Source organism: Dermacentor albipictus, chromosome 9, assembly GCF_038994185.2.
Source record: "Dermacentor albipictus isolate Rhodes 1998 colony chromosome 9, USDA_Dalb.pri_finalv2, whole genome shotgun sequence".
Lineage (NCBI taxonomy): Eukaryota > Metazoa > Arthropoda > Arachnida > Ixodida > Ixodidae > Dermacentor > Dermacentor albipictus.
The window spans coordinates 120,678,560-120,694,694 of NC_091829.1; the positions used below are offsets into that span (position 1 = coordinate 120,678,560).

General features: G+C 42.4%; 1 protein-coding gene across 3 annotated transcripts in view; it reads left to right on the forward strand.

Annotated features, from left to right (window-relative positions):
* yip2 (yippee interacting protein 2) overlaps window positions 1-16,135 on the forward strand; it is a 67,637-nt gene that overhangs the window by 13,958 nt on the left and 37,544 nt on the right. For all 3 annotated transcript variants that reach the window (XM_070525301.1, XM_070525302.1, XM_070525303.1), the window contains exons 2-4: window positions 1,096-1,262; window positions 4,697-4,828; window positions 8,508-8,624. In XM_070525301.1, coding sequence (XP_070381402.1) covers window positions 1,096-1,262; window positions 4,697-4,828; window positions 8,508-8,624 — 416 coding nt within the window. The remainder of the gene's footprint in view (window positions 1-1,095; window positions 1,263-4,696; window positions 4,829-8,507; window positions 8,625-16,135) is intronic.

A 16,135-nucleotide genomic window follows, 5' to 3' on the forward strand; every position in this document is an offset into this window, starting at 1 on the left:
CTGTGCATGGCATTATTTTCATTTGCAACTGAACGCGCCGCAAACATTGTGTTACTATGGCTCACACAACTCTCTGCAGCACATTTTCATTGCTTTCTTGCCGTGCTCTTAATGTAATGCAATATCTTGCCAAACAAACATGTTTTGCTGAAACTGAAAAACATGATTTTGCTCATGCAATTACTTTGCCTTTGTAAGGTGCGTTCCAAAAACATTGCTGAAAAGCTTCGCGAGGTAGTGTGCGTGTTACAATTTGGCTGTACAGTGGCATTCATTTAATTTGAAGTTGGTGTGCATGTAAACGTGAAAATGTTGCAAATAACACATGATTATGGCCAGCAGGAGGAGCACACATCTGTGTGAGTCACGTTCTCATGGCTTCCTCTTTCTGCTCCTGCCACCATGTAAGGTCGCAATGTCGAATCTGTTGTGCTGAAGCTGAAAAAATAAAACATTCCAGCAGAACCCATCTCACAGTGCATGTCAACATTAATGCGAGTAGTGTTGAAGCAATGTAGCAACACACCGTATCGCCAGTGCTAAAACATGGCCGTGTATGAGGCATGCGTGCAGCCAGTTACCTCATGCCGCCCTCTGGACACGCTGCACCATCTAGTGGCACCGCTGTGATGTTGGCACATGGTGCGTGTATGAATACATTGTCTGAATATATATGACACAGGTTCGATTCTGCCCAGCACTGGAAAAATTTGCAAAGATTTCCTTTGTCATTGATAAGCAGCACATATCCAGTGTCGTATACCCATATGACCCAAGTTGGTCCAGTAATTAAAAAGATTGTAAGGATCTTTTTTTTTGCTATTGATGAGCAGCACATATCCAATGTTGCACATACAGTGACCCAAGTTGGTCCAATGATTGGTTTTGAACCGGGTTTCCTTGGCAACCTGTTATGCCATGGACCACCCAATGCCCCAAGTTGGCGTGGAGAGGTTAGATGCAGACAGACATACAGACAGCAGACATATCATAGACGAGATAAGTTCTTAAAGAGTGCTAATCCCATTAAGAGTACATGTGTGGCTTTTGTGAACCTGGCAAAATTGAACTCTCTCTGAATGTTCTGAATTTCAGGAGTGTACATTGTGGGTGCCAAGCGCACACCATTTGGTGCCATGGGAGGCAAGTTGAAGAACCACACACCAACACAGATGGCTGTGGTCGCAGGGAAGGCAGCTCTGGAGAGTGCAGGAGTGAAGCCTGAGAATGTGGATGTCTGTGTTGGCGGCATCGTAAATCAGGCAAGTTGCAGCCAAGTATACTTTCCATAGTAGTTTCCGCGTAGAAGAGCACAGTTTAAACTCTCATTTGGTTTTGAATGCATCTAGGCGAGGATTTGGCATGGGATTCAGATTGAAATGCAGCTGAACCTTTCCTGTCGGCCTTGGATATATTAGTTTTCGTCTGTCATAATATGCTGAGTCATTACTTATCGCCTTGAGATTGCACAATACCCATTTTCTGCAGAATATTAATACTTGCGTAATACGTAAGCAGGCTTACGTAAGAATTTGTTGTGTTTGGAGCAGTGGGAGGTGGGGTGTCTGTTTTCTTGATTATGCTCTTTGATAAAGCATATCTGGCAAAAAGATAATGCCCCTTTGCTTCAGATTTACTTGTCAATCATCCTCATATCACTATACCTGTTAAAAAAGAAATAAGTCGTGAAATTATAAATAGCAGCTGCTTAATCTGAGCACTGACACGAATAGCCACTGTTCAAAGTTCTGAATGCTTATATTTTATTTTTTGTACAGTCTCTTTTTTTTTGAAATTTTTGAGCATTTGCACACCTCTACACATACTATGCTAACGAGTCCTTAGAATGCTATACTCTGCTGCTCCTTGTCGAGGTTTGAGCTTAGTCAAGCTGCAGCATTGTAGTTTCTTTATGTTGTCCAGGTTCCTTGCTGTAAATTCACATTTTCATTTGTCTGGATGCCTTAAAAAGTTTTATCTCGGAGCAAAATTCAGGGGCCCTATAACATAAGACTATTCCAATCTGTTTTTATTCCAATCTCCTGATGTCTAATTAACGTAACCAGCGATGCAAGCATCAGGAGGTAACCCACCGCATTGTTTGAAAAGCCCAATCAAACGCACTCCTCGTTTAAAAGAGGTCACTTCCTTTTTGTGTGTGTGTGTTTTTTTTTTTTTGCTTTCAAAGCGGATAGTATTGCCTACATTGAGCAGTCTTTCTTATCTAAATGGTTGACATGAGACGAAGAGCACGCTGAAGTTGAGAGGGCTTCAATGGGGCCGAGCCAGCACTCTGAAAATACATTACCGTATGAAGAGGGTGGGGCCGGCGTCTGCGATTGGCCCACTTTCCCTTACTTAGCTTGCGGTGACTGGTCGAAAATCATCGTGGTGTGCAACGGAAGGTTAAGATTGCCGCTAAAACGGATCCTCAGTAAAGAAGAGTTGGCAGAGCGACGTTGTAAATGTGCCGGAAGTGCTCGAAAACATTACACAGCCATGCAAAATGTTTTATTATACCCAAATAAACCCATGCTCCCAGCAGGTGCGTGTAGCCAGTGCCTGAGCAATCATCAGCAGCCATCTTTTATTCCTTTCGGAACGGAGCAGCCTGCAGCTATTCAGAAAAAAATAGTTTTATTTTGCATAATAATGCATCTTTAACACATACACGTCGATATGATGCGGTGAGTTCTTGCAGTTTTGTATCGTTGCGTGAAAGGCTGGTGAAGTGGGTACAGCCAAAAACCTTTTCACCAATAGCAGAGGGTTAATGGCAAAAGGTGTCGAATCTGAAATAACTATTTTTCTTTTGCTCGGTCCAATCAATTAGTGTGTAACGTCATATCAGATGGGAAGCTATTGCGGTTTTCGTGACGTCTTTTGACAGACAGGCGAAGGGGAGGTGCTCCAAAAAATTTTTTATCAATCGTAGAGGGCTCATTGCAGATTTGGAATAGAAAAGTTTGGAATAGCTTTACATTATAGGCACCCTAGTTCCCTCGTTCAAGTACAACATGTAAAATGCTAAATTCTTCTCATGCAACAACTGAACCAATTTGAACGTAATTTCTTGCATCTAAGAGAGAAAGCTAGATTGTAGTATTTTTAAGAAACAAAGTTATGATTTAAGGCCTTATTTATTTCAGAAATATTGCTAAAATTTGGGTTTCAAACAACCATTGAAGCATAAATTTTATAAATTTTCAACTCTACACTAAAAACAGATATAACACTTCTGTAAAATTCATCTCTTGTAGCGTAGGAAGCAAACAAATGCAATAAATGCATTCATAACTTATGCGAAATTGTCACATTATTTACGAGTTGTTTTGCCAATGATCTACTCACAGATTTGTGTTATATTCTAAAGTGATGTGTAATAAATTGTCTGCTTTAGGTGACCAAATAGGTGCAGCTTATAAAGTTGGGATATCCTCTTTTTCGAGCTCGAGTTGCTAATGTGGTGGTTCGGTCGTTTTGAAGCGAAGCTTTCTGTGCCTCCTTCTTTGACTTGCCCACTGCTGCTGCTGCTACCGCCGCCGTCCAGCATGCCACATCAAGGGGTGGTTCAGACCGTGTAAATACATGGTAGGAGCACGGCAGAGATGAAAGGCGATCCAAGAAACTCGTTCAGACCTTGCCATTGTGCTGCCACAGTGCTCTCTGTAGCTCCCTGAGCATCACCACAGTAGCCTTTTGACCGCTCCAATTATCCTTGTCCCCCCACAACAGCATTTCAGAAGCTGCAGTACTTACCTTTGTACTAACGTGCAACAGTGCAGAGGTGATGTAGATAGAATGGTAGAGAGGAGACAGAGAATAGGTAGTCCCAATGCAATCATGAAACGAGGGAATAACCGCCTTGCCACCGTGTGCTTGCAGCTCGCATACATGGGGGATGGGGGGAGGGCGGGGGAGGGAAAAGGCGACAAAAGAAGGCAAGGAAACAATACCTCTGGACATGACAGTGGTTGCATACAAAGTGGATAGATTTAAGTTCAAGCTACGGTACAATACATTCCTGCTATTTTTGGAACATGAACACTATGTGAATTTGTCAAGTGGACAGCTGATGCAGGCGTGCAGACGAAAAGCCACATTAAAGCATTGTAGAATCTGGGCAACACTACAGGAGCGGCCACACGTCAAATCAAGACTTCTGTCCCCCCCGCAGCAGCTTTGTGGCTATGACATTGCTCAAGGTCTCGAGTTCAATTCTGAAGACGGAAGCCACATATTAAAGGGGGCAATCATACAAAAATGCTCATGTACCACCACTCTCATATTGCACTAAACGCTGAAGAAATGAGTCATTTGCCATCAACATCACTGTTAACTATCAATAAAAGCAAACAGCAACAAAAGCTTCACTTACATCCCTTTGCACAGTGCACGGGATCTGCATAATTTTTTATTAATAATATTGCAATTTCTTACAATTCTTTTTTATATATATTCATAGCCTAAATAAAACTGCTGCACTCTGCAGATGCCAGATTTTAACTCTTTGTTTTAAATGTAACAAACCTTGTTGCAGCGGACTTTGAGCAAAACAATTTTTCTTTTCTCGTGTGTTTAGGTAGGATATTCCGACATATAGCTTCCTCGTGACAAAGATGGCAAGCTAATTGCAACCAGCCCTTAGTGAAGCTTTTACTTTTCTCTTTCCTGCTTTCTCTGTTGTTTTGTTTAGGTTGCTGCAAAAGACACTCCGTATTGCTCAAGGCACGTGGCCCTGCACTGTGGTCTACCACAGAAGACACCGTCGCTCAATGTCAACAGGCTCTGTGGCTCAGGCTTCCAGGCGGCCGTGAATGGCGTGCAGGTAAAACACTGCTTTAGCAAGCCTCTCTCAGACAACGCTCCAAAGCTAATCTTGATTTCATTAGAACAAAGCAGCTGTATGTTTTAATGTCATAGCATTAAAGGCAGATGTTACCCACTTCGTGAGTATCCGTCTGACAAAAGAATTTGGACTGATCCCAAAGGCAGTGCAGTCCCAAAGTGCTAGCTGTCACAAAGGAAGAATGCAAGAAAATTGCACATGGTGCATGCGCCCAAACATCTCAAAGAGGCTTTTGCCCGAGAGAAGCATGCATGGGGTCTTGGCTTAATGGTTAGAGCATATGGCTGCTGTGCTAGAAGGCCGAGTTTCGATCCCACCATCAGTCATGGCTTATAGGTGGACTTCACCCACTTTGGAGGTCACCCACTTTGGAGGTGCCCGACAGAAAACCCAAGGTGTGTTGAGTGTATGTGAACGTGTGACGGTGTGCACAAATTTGCAAGTTTGTAAAAATATATGAGGTATGGAAACATAACTTTGATAAATGAGTGTGCAGAGTCACCTGCAACAGGTGCACTTTCAGCTGTCGAGATGTAACAATTCGTTTAGTATTTCATAAACCAGGTATACATGCACATATAGGTACTTGAAGAAAAAACAGCGCTACAAAGATGCGGACTGAAAGAACAACATTCGCCTGATCGTCGTACAAGTTCTCCTCTTAGTCCACGTCTTTGTAGCGCTGTTTTTCCTTCAGCGAGAAGAAAGGGGGTTAACCGAGGAGCCCGATTATTATTAGTCATATCATAAGAAGCTAACAAATACTGACACCAAGGACGACATAGGGGAAAGTGCTTGTGCTTAATAAATGAAATAAAGAAACGATAAATTAATTGAAATGAAAGTGGATGAAAAAACAGTTTTTTTCATCCACTTTTATTTCTATTAATTTATCGTTTCTTTATTTCATTCATCAGTGTTTCATTAAGCACAAGTAATTTCCCCTATGTTGTCCATGCTGTCAGTGTTTGTTGGCTTCTTATGATATGTTTTTTCTTCAAGTATGTTAAACCAACTCGCCCACATCAAGCTTCTGCTGCTTCACATATAGTGAGTTGGTTCTGAAAGTAAGGCAAGACGAAGTGTTAACCGATAAGGTCACGTGTGTGATTTATATTTTGTGTTCCACAATTGGTCACACATTCATCATCATCATCATCATTATTAGCCTATTTAATGCCCACTGCAGGACGAAGGCCTCTCCCTATAATCTCCAAGTACCCCTGTCCTGCACCAACCAATTCCAAGCAGTGCCTGCGAATTTCTTAATTTCACCGCCCCACCTAGTCTTCTGCCATCCTCAACTGCACTTCCCTTCTCTTGACATTCATTCTGTAACCCTAATGGTCCACTGATTATCTAATCTATGCATTACCTGACCTGTCCAGCTCCATTTCTTTCTCTTAAGGTCAATTAGAATACTTGATATCCCTGTTTGCTCTCTGATCCACACCGCTCTCTTCCTGTATCTTAACATTATGCCTGACATTCTTCGTTCCAATGCTCGTATCATAACACATTGTTTCGTTCCTTCTCCGTTTTTCATGTGCGGCACATATATTAGTTCTCTGCACGTAGGCATTTTTGTGCATGCATCCACTTCCCCTGTGTTCTTATGAAAAAGACCAGTGGTACTTCCCCGCATTTCCCCATTCATTGTTGTGTCCCTCTTCTGTCTCTAGTAAGCCTCTGCAGCACTGTGTCCTGGTAATATTTTGCTGTCACAAAGACACACCACCGCGACTGCACCACCCTCTTAGAACGGTGCAAGACTCCATAATGCTGGAGCGGTACTTGCTTCAAACAAGTTTGCTCAGACAAGATCATAAAGCAGGCAAAATTGGCAACAGCAGTTCCACTGAAAAAGTCAAGATCTAAGAATATTGTGTTGGTGGTCTGTGTGCTGTGTCTCAAGGTGAATCATTAGTCAAGCCACATATAACCCACAAAAGGTGTTTGCTCAAAAAAACTCCAAAGAAATGCTTACTATCACCCCGTCCCTCACCTTGTCATGTCTGTGGAATTTTTATGAATTAGAGTGCACAGGTTAGCAGGCACGTGCATCTGGTATTAAGGAGCACCTCATCATGAATATTTTTCCTTGAAGAAGTTTTTGGATGCGCCTTTTATGAACGAAGTTGTTAGACTTAGTAGGATTGCAGATTGGGAAAGGTGGTACTGATCAATCTGTTGCAGCACCACTTCTTGCAAGAGACATGTGCTAACTACGAACCAAATTTATTACATGTAAGCAGCAGCTTATAAACACCACAGCATCACTCCTTGCCACCCATGCCTGTGCCTACATAGCCTGTATTCCAAATCCTATGCCAAGTGATTTTTCATCAGATGGCACAACTTCATAACAAAAAATGTTTCACTAGGTACCATATCACTTACAGTAAGTCACTTACAGGCACAGGGAAAGATTAACAAGTGAAGTAGTAGAGGTGTATAGAATAATCAAGTACGGTGACACGTGTGTTAGCCACTCCTCCATTGCTTCATGCAATCAGGAAATGCCATATTTCAGAAGATTGATATGGCAGCCTTCCAAAGATGATCTGCAGCCTTCCACTTACATTTTCTTAAAGCCTCTGTGGTGTTGTATGACATTAAACCTCGCCAATTACTCATTCTTACAAGAATACCGTCATCATCATACTTAAACCGAAGTTGCCTTAAAAGCCTTTTTGCTTATATGGAGAGTGCTGGAGACTTCCATCCCTAGGACATCTTGCAGGACTAGTCGGTGCATTTCTGTTGGCACGGTTGACTGCACAGACATATACCAGACAAGAAAACATGGACAAGATGAGCGCAGTCCATGTTTCCTTGTGCGGTCTGTGTTTATTTGCACATTGTTGAGCACGATATTGGCTGTGCGCATACTTTTGTGCTTCCCCCGTGGCCGCCTAGACGGAGACGGGCCCCAGTAAGGGGGAAAGCTGGGCAAGTTGGAATTGATTTTTCATTTTAGAAAAAGCCAGCAAAAAAAAGAAACAAAGAAAGACGCACACAGGAAAGAGACTGAAACCAGCCTCTTTCCTGTATTAGTAGGATCATGATGAGGGCTAGTTGGTTCATCTTTAGAACATCTTTAGAGGTTAAACAGCGCGAATAAAACAAGGACACAAGGAAACAAATACCACAGACTGGTATTTGTTTCCTCATGTCCTTGTTTTATTTGCGCTGTTTAACCTCAGTTCTATCCTGTCCTCTGTGCATTTTTTTTTTGCTGTTTTTTTTTCCTAACTACAATGCACCAACCAGCCCAGCAACATGTTTTACTTGGAATCGATGCATTCTTTGAATCGGCACGGAAAACAACAGCAACACAAAAAGGTGTCCTTTCTTTTTGTGTTGCCGTCGTGTTCCATGCCAACTCAAAGAATAGCTTTATGCGTCTTCGTCCCAAATCTTTCTATGTTTTTCCCTTAAAGCCCATGTTTATTGAAATTAAGCTGATGAAGATGTGTCTTCATTTTTCAAGTTGTAAATCTGGCAGCAGTTGTATCCATTCCCTGGCATTTCATTGGCAGTGTGACATAATGCAAGAGAAACACAAAATGGGCTGGCTGCATTACATTTTGCTTTCTAGTGCTTTTTCATGGGTAATGGGTTGGTAGAAGGTTTAGCTTGGCCTCCTTTCATGCAGGATATCCTCCTTGGAAATGCAGATATTGCACTGACCTTTGGGAGTGAGAACATGAGCTTGAGTCCCTTCATCATTAGGGATGCTAGGTTTGGTGTCAAGTTTGGGCTGCAGCCTGAGGTAAGAATGCTGTCACCCTTTTAAGTTGGATAATTTTGAATAGTGAAGTAGACAAAGTGCAGTTGATTCACAGTAATTCAGACTCTTGGGGGCCACAGATCTTTACTTGAATTTTACAGAGTTGGATAACATGCTTTACAAGAGAATTGTAATTTATGCAAATGCACTAGAGTCTCGTTAAATGGAACCTCAGTGAACCAGATAAATGTGTTCCGATTAACAGGAGTTCCATTTACTGAGGGAGGTGCAGCATAACTGCGAGTCGGCCTAGTTGGAACATATTCATATTGATACTTGTTGTGCGCAAACAAACAGGGACGAAGAATAGGGGCAACACAAGGACGAGCGCTTTCTAACAACTGGTTTATTTTTGAAGAACTACTTACTTAAATACCCACAGAACTGCGCGATCTAGTTAACAGAGCACCCTACAGCGCATGTGATACCCGCTGATCTGCGCCATCAAGTCAAAAGAGCAACGTCAATATTACATATAACACTTGTGATAAAAAAGACGTGGACAAAAGCCACCCGGTCACACTAAAAACAGCAAAGTGCATAAAAACAACCACTTACAATAAAATGCGTTAAAGATGTGATGATAGAAGCGAATTTTCTTTATCTAACAATGAAACAGAAGGATGGCTGATGCATTTTTCTTTTCGTTTTTCAATCCAGTATGCTTCCACGATTTCCCTAGCGGTTTGATTCCTATGCCTGTATAAAATGTCTGTGCTAGTAAGACAAGGGGAGCAACCATGTTCTTGGCAATGCATTGCCAAATGCGTACTAGGGTGACCTTTAAGGCTAGACAAGTGCTCCCTTAACCTAGTGTTAATGCGTCTACCCTACGTACACATGACCACACGTCATAGGAATCTGGTAAACAACGTTCTTCGCGCAAGCAACAAATTGGGTCTTGCGCGGATGTTTAACAGTGCATTCTTCCTGTACATCACCCTTACTTTCAAACTTCTTTTTAACCTTGGAACACACACTACCTATTTTGTTTCTTGCCAAAAACACTACTTTTACTTCATAACTACCAGCCACTTTTTTAAGTCTGTGTGAAAGGCCGTGCACATACGGAATCACTGAAACATTGGAACCTCCATCCTTCTGCCTTTGATTCTTTGTGCATTGTCCTTTATCCTTGTTAAGTTCTTTCATTAGTCTAGCACACGTCGCCAGCATCACAGCGAGCGGGTACCCAGCCTTTCTCAACCTGTCAACTTGCTCAAAGAATGCAATCCTTACAGTGTGGTGGCATGACTTCAACAACGCTGACCGGAAACACGAAATGACTATTCCATTCTTCACAAGCCTGGAATGGTTTGAGGCATAGTTCATTAGCGGTTTTCCAGCTCGGGGTGAGAAAGACCAACACACATGTTCCGGTAGGAATGTTAACTTGACATCAAGAAACTGTAGCCTCTTATCTACCGGTACTTCCGAAGTAAATGTTAAGCCCTTTCCCAGAGAATTGAAGGCTTCTACAACCCTATTTCTGAAAGCACCCTTGTCTACAGGACAACCTAAAATCAAGTAGTCATCGACATACCTGTATATCTTACTTACTACACCTTCTAAATCTTTTGCCAGCTCTCTGTCTATGCTTCCCAAAAAAATGCTACTTAGGATGGGAGCTACCTTTGACCCGATGCACACACCCCTTGCCTGTATATAAGTTTCACCACAGAACCCTACATGTGTATTCGCTAAATAAAAATGCAGAAGTTCAAGAAAGGATTCAACGGCCATGCCGCAGGCACTATATTTCGTGTTCCCTCGGAACACTGTTAGATGTGTTAAGCACTTAAAAAACGGAATGTAGCAGCTAGTTTGTCCCCCCATGGTTCAGGCGTGTTAAACGGCTGCTGTATTTGACTAGGCTTCGCTAGTTTCATTGTGCCGGCAACATATCAAAATCAAAACATCCCTCTTACTGCTTACTTCGACTCGGTGTTGAGAGACAGACTGTTGGAGCAGACGAAGAGGAGATGAAAAGCTTTATACAATATGTACAGATATAGCAGGTAATAGCACATAAGTAGCGCTAAGAGTGCACCAGACCGGCGGGGTGGCTGGTGGCGATTCTCTGTCTTAACAATGGCCTGGTTCTACCTTAAATCCCTTTGGCGACCCGTCGTCAGTCGGAACGAGGCGGCGCAGGTAGGTAATTTATATGATATGTAATAAATATTATACCAGAAAACTGGGGGGAAAAGCGTAAAGCAGCTTGGCTGTCCTGGTCTCCTTCAGCGGAAGCCATTAGAAACCAGTAGCAGGAACTTGCTGGTAAAGAAGAAATTACGAGTATATACATATTGAAGAAGTGCAAAAAGATACACTGACCAAGATAACTGGGGTGCGATACCACACAGTATATGTAACTGTGAACGTAACAAATTAAATAATGCAAGAAATACACACTAGAGAAAACAATACGTGCTTAAACACAGTACTCAGCTATAGTAAAGAAGTTTACAGAAAATAAAAGATATCAGAAACTGGCAATATAATGTAACATAAAACATAGCAGAATTACTCACTTCAGTCATTTGAAAATAAACTGCGCAATTTCTTTATTCTTCGTGTATTGATATATACTAAGTGTCACTGCATTAGTCAAGTTGGTTTAGCATAGTTGGTAATGTATATCTTAACGCCTGTGTACTCTAGTCCTGTATACGTCTATTTTCCATTTTTCATTCTTACATATAAATTATACTGATGAAGTATTTATGAGCCTAGCTAAGTTACTTATATTGCATTTGTTTTCTTGAGAGTCATTGCTACAGAGTGTATGTTTGGGCACTAAAAAGCGCTGTTATAGGTGCCTATAACCGGCACTAATGCTGTCATTTCTGGCATATATGGGCACCAAATACTGTCCTTAAGGCATGCTCAATCACTGAGATTCTGCTGCTTTGCATCTGAGCATAAATTGGGAGTTTTTAAGGAGCACAGCCCACTAAACCCCTGTTTTGATAAATTCACTTGATTTCCTTGATAAAACGAAGTGAGGCAAATTGTGTTAGTGTGCCTCTACATCATGAGAAAAGTTGTGAAAGTAGTGGCAAAAATGCACTATCTCAAGATTTTCTGGCTCCATGTTACACCTTATTTTACAGGGTATTAGTCTGTATCCAGTGAAGGAATGCTTGACATTCACGAAAGTTAGGGGCACATATTTGTACTTCGAAACATTCAGCGATCTAACACCCTCTGGAACTACAAAATATTCATCAGTGAGAGCCTTTCACAGTTCTTTCAGCACTGTGCAAGACAAATCGAAGTTTCAATCTGTCAGCAACAGGTCATTATAGATGTTAGCAAACCTTTCCTAAATGTCCAAATTGAGCCCTACTTTTGGGGTAAAGCTGTGCTCTGCCCAAGCATCCAAGTTCTTCAGTGATGTCAGAAATGTGAATTGAGTGCACAATTATGCTATGTCACCTTCATGTGTATCGTTGCGTGGCACAGTTTGAGCCCTTCTCGCAGCGATGCTCTTCTCTGCTGCTGAGCTGTTAATAACAGCTTTTACTCCAGCAAAGGGTTTGTGGTAATTATCGGCTGGCCTTCAGTCAAGTTTCCCCAAAGTAAAGTTGGGACAAAACACGGAAAAGGCATGTTGAGGCTCTAAAAATCAAGTATAGGCACCAACATCGAAATATGCATTTATAGGCAAATAGAAGTGCCACTGGAATGTTTCTCAACACATAGTTTGTGTGTATACGTTAAGTAGCCACGACAAGGACAAAAAAAAAATCAACGTACATGTATTGCCTAAAGTTCTGGTTTCTAATCATCCTGGTTAGGCTGTCTTGTGTCTATCTCTAATTATTCCTGCGTTGTGTCCACTGGCTCTACCCTATAGGCCAATCACACAAACAAATCACTACATCACTGCCGACAGTATCATCACTCAGTGACACTCACCAGTACCACTTCATCACTTACTCATCCATGATTGGTCAAACTGTCAAACTGTCAATATAAGTAGCACATAACCACTGCAATGTAGCAGAAACATGATGAATTAAAATATTGTTTAATTTTTGTTTACTGTACTTGTTATATTAGCACTAAAATGCACGATTGTAAAAAAAAAGAAGCACCACAACTACAAAACGTGGTATGTGTTCTGGCTGCTCTCTCTCTCTCTTCTGGCCTCTGAACATTGCTCTGTGCTGTTGTGAAGTGCACATGCGAACGGCAAGATTGTTTAGAGGAGAGCTTCTCACTTGTGGTATGCCCGTGAGCAGCCTCGTTTTGAATGTGCAGTACACTCGGTAGTGTTGTTCAAGTGTTGCCAGTTTCTCACCTCAGTGCATAATGGTTGCCGCACCCTTTTCTTTGTTCACATTGCTGTGCTGAACTGCCTGTGCAGGCTATGAAAGAAGAAAATAAACATTGCACAGTTCCAGCACGATTATCGTCAGGGAAGCTTATTACTTGCAGCGTCCTTCCCTTCAGTGGTGTAAACAAGATGCCATGGTGTGGCTCCACGTGGTTTGTTACCACGATAACGGCATCATCAGCACACCGGAATCCATGAACATAAAGCAGGCAACCATGGAGTGTATACTTGTGCGAAGTAGGCACTTCGATCTTTTACCTTTAGCAGCAAGAGGTTACGTCACCTTCTTATTTTCAAATTTCTCAGCTGAATAACTTGTGATGGCATGCCTCTGTCACTGCCATTCTTGTTGCATTTGTCTTTCCAACTGTCAATCTACGCTACTTGACATAAACAAAAGACTCAGCGGCTCCCATATATGATGGTGCTACAAAACTGGAGGAGAGAAAGAAATCCTGAGATATTACTCTTGCCATTCCAAAATCATAAAAAGAGGCATTGCCAAGACTTGCATCAGTCAAGCAGTTGAAAAATCATGCCACCATACTGCGGGGGAGGGCATTGATTTGCAAGTAAGCCTCTTAAGAAACAGTGGGTACCCGAAAAGTATGGTGGTGCAAATCTGTGAAAACATGTTGCCCTAAAAAAGAGCCAACAGGAAAAGGCAAAAAACACCGGAAAAAGAAAAATGGAAAAAACACGTGGTGTTGCTTTACACGCATAGATTGTCACATAGAATAAAAAAGACCGCCCAACACCATGATGTTCAAGTACTGTTCTCCGCTCCGCGAAAACTAAAAGGCATGTGCAAGAGGGCGAATGCAGAATCCAAAGAAGGTAATCCAAGTGGTACATTCTGTCAGACTAAGCATGTGAAAAAGTACGTGGAATGTGCTAGTTCAGTGGTTTACCAAATCCCACTCGATTACGGGAAAGTGTACATTAGGCAAACTGGACGCTAAACCTGTTTACTCCAAGTACATTTCTTTGGGAATTTAAGCTGCGCTAGGGACAAAATAAAGAAGTAAAAGATGACAGGACAAATGCACCTGTACCTCGGTGTCTCATACACCGAGGTACAGTAAGCACACTCAGCACACACAGTAAGCACACTCTCCTAGAGTCCGAGTACGCTGTTACTTATGCCAGTCATGCGCTCACCAAAGCGGAATGCAATTATAGTGTCATAGAAAAAGAATCTCTTGCTATCGTTTAGGCGCTCAAAGTTTTGAACTTATTTGTATGGCCGGCCATTCAATGTGGTGACTGACCACGCCTTTTGTTGGTTATCCTCTTTAAAAGACCCGTCTTGATGCCTTGCCCTCTGGGCTCTTCGCATTCAAGACTACAACATACACATAGTCTACCGCTCCAGCCGCAAGTGCACTGACACCAGCGCTCTGTCATGCTCTCCGCTGCCAGCTGACACTGCCTCCCTCTTGACAGTTTTCATAAAAAAGCGCTAAAGACGAAGACGAAGTCTAAGGAACACATACTTATTTTATTTATTTATTGACGTTACCCCTAAAGGCCCTCCAGGAGAGGGTATTACATGGCGGGGGGCAATACAGCTATTAATAAACGCGATACATTTCAGTAATAAGTGCAATAAAACCTAAGGCATAACACAAAAAGGAAAAATGAACACAAACAAAAACAGCAAATTTTACACATTTCCGTCAGAGCGAAGAAACTCTTGGAATTTTATTATGTCAGTTTCTGTGGTGATGGCTGATGGTAAATTATTCCATTCGATAATAGTACGGGGAATAAATGAATTGGCGTAAGACGAGGAATGATGCTTCACATGTTTAATTTTGAAAGAATGATGCCAAAAAACTCACACTCACAAATCTTCGACTCACGATAATAGGACTGGTGTTGCTACTGTAAAACCTCGTTAATTTGAAGTCATCGGGACTGAAAACAATCTTCTAATTAAGTGGGTTTTCGAATTAACAGAACACACAAAAAAAAAACTACCCAGGCAAAAAATTTCACTGATGGAATGCGCTACCTTTATTTGGCGATCTTTGGATTACTTAAAGTAATCAGAGATGCTAGTTTTCTAGCTCGCCAACTACGTGCAGCATTTGAGAATTTACGCCGTGGCACTCAACAGAACTGCGAATAACATTCAGCGATCTGATCACTTCCCAGACAGCGGGTGCTCAGGAGGGCTCATTAGCATCATCGTCGTAGCTGTCATCACACATGGTCATATCAGCGGTAGCTTCACTCTCCTAGTCTGAGTAACACATTTGTTGATCATTTTCAAAATGTGCAGATACTCGGCGAAGCCGATTTAACTGGATTCACTATCCTCTGCGCAGAGTGCATCGATGCGGTCACACTACTCGGCTCCTTCTTCATCAAGTGCACATGAATAGTCAGCATCAGCATCGACAGAGCTTTCCGTCAAGAATCCAGCGTGTTCAAAACACCCCATGATCAAAGTGGGTTCTACTTTCTTCCATGCGTACACAATAAGACATATGGCCCTGAGGAGGTCTATGAAGTATACTCCTTGCCGTTGTCGTAGCAAAGGAGCATGCGCTTGAGCAGGCGGTGGCAGTAAATCTTCCTCGTGTGGTGAATGACGCCTTGGTCCATTGGTTGCGAGATCGACGTTGTGTTTGGAGGAAGAAATACCATCCTAATAGCTTTCAGGTGTGGGATGTCACCATGCACCACGCAGTTATCAACTCCGAAGAGTACATTCCTGCCTGTGGCCGCGAACTTGCGGTCAAGCTACCAAACATAATCTTCAAATATTGCACCTGTGACCCAGGTTTTCCTGTTTTGCCGGTGGATAAGCTCATCCTTTGATGGCAGCCGTGCATTTTTAAAGCAGTGAGGCCTCCCACTATTTCCAACCACGAGTAGCGGCACCTTGTGTTTACTGCACATGTTTGCACCGAACAGAATGGTAATTCCTTCCTTGCCCTGCTTTCGACCCTTGACCGGGGTGTCCTTCGCTGCGAACGTGTTTGTGGGCAGCATCTTGTATAGAAGGGCTGCCTCGTCAAGGTTGTACACATTGTCTCCACCATACTCGCTAAGCAACGGAGCCACGTGTGTTTCTTCCAGTCGTTGACGATGCTCTCGTTTGTGCTGCCGCTCTGGCCACAGACGGCTACAAAGGTCA